The sequence below is a fragment of the Terrapene carolina genome, unplaced genomic scaffold, assembly GCF_002925995.2.
Source record: "Terrapene carolina triunguis isolate 2854851 unplaced genomic scaffold, T_m_triunguis-2.0 Scaffold34934, whole genome shotgun sequence".
NCBI classification, from domain to species: domain Eukaryota; kingdom Metazoa; phylum Chordata; order Testudines; family Emydidae; genus Terrapene; species Terrapene triunguis.
In genome coordinates this window covers 1-4,553 of record NW_020699285.1, presented here as the reverse complement: position 1 = coordinate 4,553, position 4,553 = coordinate 1, and the positions used below count along the sequence as shown (strand labels likewise).

The following is a 4,553-nucleotide window of genomic DNA, read 5'->3' as shown; positions in this document are numbered from 1 at the left end:
CCCCACACTTGTACCCTAAAGTTCAAAGTGGGGATACAGCCTTGACAAGCCATATGCAATCCACTGCACTATGCCGTCCGTATGAGTGGCAGGACCTTCCTCCAGCTTGCAGGTGGCTCTTGGATAGGTGGCTTCCTAGGTAATAGTATAACAACATTGTCGATATCACAGTTAACGTTCTGTGGCCCCAATGGTATTGACCATTTTTTTTGTGATCTCATCCCCCTTGTAAAACTCTCCTGCAATGACCTTCACCTGATGGAAACGTTGGCTTTCATACTCAACTTCCTTTTCTCTCTTGTCCCATTCCTGCTTACCTCGATGTCCTACATCTGCATTATCACCACTGTCGGAGAATAACAGAGTTTTTACTTTTTGGTTGGGTACAGCAAAGTTAGATACTTTATTTATTTAAGCAATTGTGCAGAGGGAGAGAGTGCACTAGGACACAGAGTCTCCCCCTCCTAGGCAGGTCTCTCTACAGGTAAACAATTACAGCAAGCATTTATACCTTTGTTACAGACAATAATACGCAACAGCTGCATTTTGTTTATACATAGGTCCTTCTGATATTTTTTTTGCTTATTTAGACTCTAGTCTACATTCAATATCATTTACATATTATTTACACAAGGTCGCAACAACTTCTCACACAGTTCTTTCCCACTTGCCTTACACATTTCTTGCTTCCTGAGCTGAGGTTTTCCAAGCACTTCAAGCAAACACAAAACATTTCAACATTTTAAAAGTGAAATGTTTTGGTTTAAAATAACCTTTTTATTTAGAAATTGTGTTCAATTTCACTTAAAAAAACACCTTTAAAAACTCTAGAAACAGAATGAAATGTTTAATTGTGAGTCAAGCCAAACATTTCATTCTACCTAAAATTATTATATTTTTTTACTTTTTCTGTTCGCTGACAAATTCGGGGAAAAAAATCATTTTTTTAATTTTTAATTACAATTGTCTTTTTGTTCATGGAACCAAAAAATCAGTTATTTACACAGCTCAATTCAGCAGCTAACAGAACTAGGCAACATATCGCACATGGTGGAATATAGGAAATGATTTATAACTTCTAGCAGGTGTTTTGTGAAGGGGAGAACTTGGCATCTTAATCCAGAGAAGCAAGTGTGGGTCATTATGTGGCACAGTGTGGGATCCAGGATGCTGAGAATACCACAGCTCCTGTCTGTCTCAGGAAAGAGTTCCCTTTACTTTCCTTAGAATCAGCTTTGCTTTGCAGTTTCTGCTCCATAAAAGATAAACTGTAATTTTTCCCACAGCTGCTTGTCTATACTAGCAAATATGAGATAAGAGAAACTCTGATTTTCAGAAGTTCCTAAATATGTTTTAATACTCAGATTTGATATTTTAATTCTGGTTTGTGCCCTCTAACAGGCTCGGCAGTGGATTTAGCTAGGATGTTGTCTAAAACCACTTACGATCTCTTGCACTGGAAATGGGGAACCATTAGTAACTTTCTTTACAAATGCTGTACGTAAAATACGGATTAGTCACTCTGTGATATGGATGTCTCTTTCCTAGGGTTCTGTTTTGACAGTAAATATATCACACAGAAACCTATAGGAAAGGGTTGTCTTCCTATACAGTATTTTTAGCATTGGAAGAATTTGATTTTTATTTTTTTTTAAATTTTGACAGACAATATCAATGTTTATTTTAAGCATTTTTAAAAAATGTTTATTAATTTAAATTTTCACAGCTGCATGGAATTGTGGATTTTAAACATTATATTTTTATTTTTATTGATTTAAATCTTCACAATTACTGAAAACTACAGGGAGATTCAAACGATTGTTTAATGACAGTAGACACTGAGAGTCAAAAAGTGAAATTGTTATATACCATTAAAACACAAATTGTCAACATCACATGTCAAAATATACAAAATAAATATTCTTAATTCAATAAATCATACCTGTTTTTAATATTCATTTGCTAGTCTATTTTATAACTACCGTAATTAAAAAGTCTAAATCACTGGATTTTGACTTTAAATTCTCAAGAAGCCTTTTTCTTACTTTGCCTATCAGTACATTTTGATTATCAGTGGAAATAAGTTTTCATTGGTATATATAAGGTGATCTCCATGTTTATTGACCGATAAAAATCTAATACTTCCAATCCAAATTATTGTGTACAAAATATTATGTTAAGATTGCAGAGTCAAGCACTCAAAGATTAGGACAGATCAGAGTTAAGGTTGCCCATGCAATTGCAGTAAAGCTGCCTTCTGCATAGGCATTATGATATAGCTTTAATTACACAGTTATATAATATCCCCCCCACCCAAACTCATAAGAAAATTGAAAACAGAAAACAGGGTAATGGGAAGTGTTAGGCAAACTTAACTATAGGTGCTGCTTCCAGCAGTGCCTATAATGATGCCCCGTAGATGGGAGCAGAAGCTCAGGAATCAGAAATTGGTGGTTGTACTGTATAATGGCCAGTGGATGGAAGGATTAAGAATAAGAAAGGGGTATAATGTATAATGAGCACTAGGGGCAGCAGAGGGTGGGGACGGGGCAGCTATACTGTATAAAGGGCACTAGGGGCAGCAGAGGGTGAGGGTGGGGAAGGGGCAGCTATACTGTATAAAGGGCACTAGGGGCAGCAGAGGGTGGGGGTGGGGAAGTGGTGGCTATACTGTATAATGGGCACAGAATACAGACTCTACCAAAGCACAGATGCAGTGAATATTATTTATAAATCTTGTTCGCATGCCACTGGGCAGGTGCAGATTCTAATCTCTTAGTATTAAAACTCTATTTTTGGATACATTCCTTTAGCTGGTATTGACACCCCTGAGCTGGTGAACGAGAAAGTCATCTCCTTGGTTGATGCTGGCATAGCCATAAACTGTGCTTACCCCCTGGTTCTCCGCCCGGACAGGAAAGTGAAACTGATCCTCTCCTTTGACTATGGGCCTTTCGATCCATTTCAGGTAACTTCTATCATTGTTACCATTTTTTCTGTTGTTCCAGTTAGGATCGAGGGCCCATTGTGCCAGGTTATGTTTGAACAGAGAAAAAATATGTTGTCCCTGACCCCAGGAGACAAGAGTCCAAAAAAGGAGTTTAGAATCTTTAAAAAACAACATTATTTTATTTACTTCATTGCTGGAGAACAGTTCAGGACAGGAAGGGAGCAAAGAATCCCAGACCCTTCTGAACCTGCTGGGGGAATGTTTAGTGGAAAGAATCCAACCATCCAAGTCGGAAATTGATCAGCACAGTTGAGTCAAATCTAGTATTTTGTGAGGTGTCCCAAGGCCCAATGGATTTCTGTTGGAGGAGATTTTCAAATTCACAATGGACAGTTTGGTGCCTTAATCAATGGGAGTCAGGCAACAGAGTTGGTGACTTTGAAAATCCACCCCATAGTGACCACAGGGAAGGAAATCTGTTAACCGAAAGATGAACCTTTGGTGGCTTTGAGCTTTGATGTGATGAGTACTGGGGTGAATATTGAGCCATAGAGGAAAATGTGTCCTACTGAACCAGTGTGGGTGAGGTAATATCTTTTATTGGACCAACTAGTGTTGGTGTGAGAGACAAGGTTTTGAGTTTACGCAGAGCTCTCCTTCGAGTCCTACTGAACCACTCAGATCTATCCCTGTGGAACAGCTGTGAGCTGCTGTGAACCTTATAGGTCTGTGCTCGGGTACTGGAGTCAAAGTGCCATGTTTGATCCAGTCTTATGGCTGTGAGCTGAGATTTTTAAAGGCGCCTAAGTGAGTTAAGTGCCCAACTCCTATTGACTTTTCCAGGGAGGAAAATTCTTGCTCCTTTTAGCTTTTTGGAAATCCCAGTCAGGGGGGTCTCTGTGTAGACAGCCATGTGTTGCTACACAAACATTCTTCCTATCCCAAGAGCAGAGGGTCTGGTTTCCACTGGAGGTTTTCTGCTTAGTGAATTTATTAGAGGCCTTAGAGAGAAAGTGAGACTTTTTGTGTTTTGAGCTACCTGGTCTTGAGTATTTGACTTTCTGTGGACAGCAGCAGTTCTTTTAAATAAAACAATCACATTTCCCTCATTCTTAGACACTCAAGCAAGCTGCCAAATACTGTGAAGAAAACTGCATCCCGTTTCCTAAGGTGGATGAGAAATTGCTCCAAGACCCAGATAACCCATCCGACTGCTACATCTTCAGAGGAGAGGGTGCTCCTACCGTCATGCATTTCCCACTTTTCAACAAAGTGAATTGCCCAGGTAACTTTCATGTCACGCCAACTTTCTTAAAGGGTCCTGACCTCACTCTTATTTCACTTACATGGGTGACTTAAATACAGCTGAGTCTGGTTTGCACTGGGGTAGCATAGCAAAGGGACATAGGCACTGGGAAAATAAGTCATATCGATTTAGTCCGGTGTCCTATCTTAGAGAGTATCCAGTGATAGAAACTTAAGAGGAATTTGGGAGAAATCACAGAGTAGGTAGTTATGGAGTTATCTGCCATACGGAATATTTGTTACTAGCCTCTGCTTTGTTTTGTTTTTTCTGTGCTGAACTGTAACATTTCAATTTTCA

The 4,553-nt window shown here is 39.1% G+C and overlaps 1 protein-coding gene across 1 annotated transcript; it reads left to right on the top strand.

Annotated features, from left to right (window-relative positions):
* Positions 1 to 1,228: 1,228 nt before the first annotated feature.
* Positions 1,229 to 4,235, top strand: LOC113405278 (cytosolic phospholipase A2 gamma-like; the record flags this gene model as incomplete). Its single annotated transcript, XM_026646334.1, has 3 exons — positions 1,229 to 1,497; positions 2,814 to 2,968; positions 4,067 to 4,235. Coding segments are annotated over exons 1-3 (397 nt in total), but the record flags the coding sequence as incomplete, so codon positions are not given.
* Between the last annotated feature and the right edge of the window lie 318 nt (positions 4,236 to 4,553).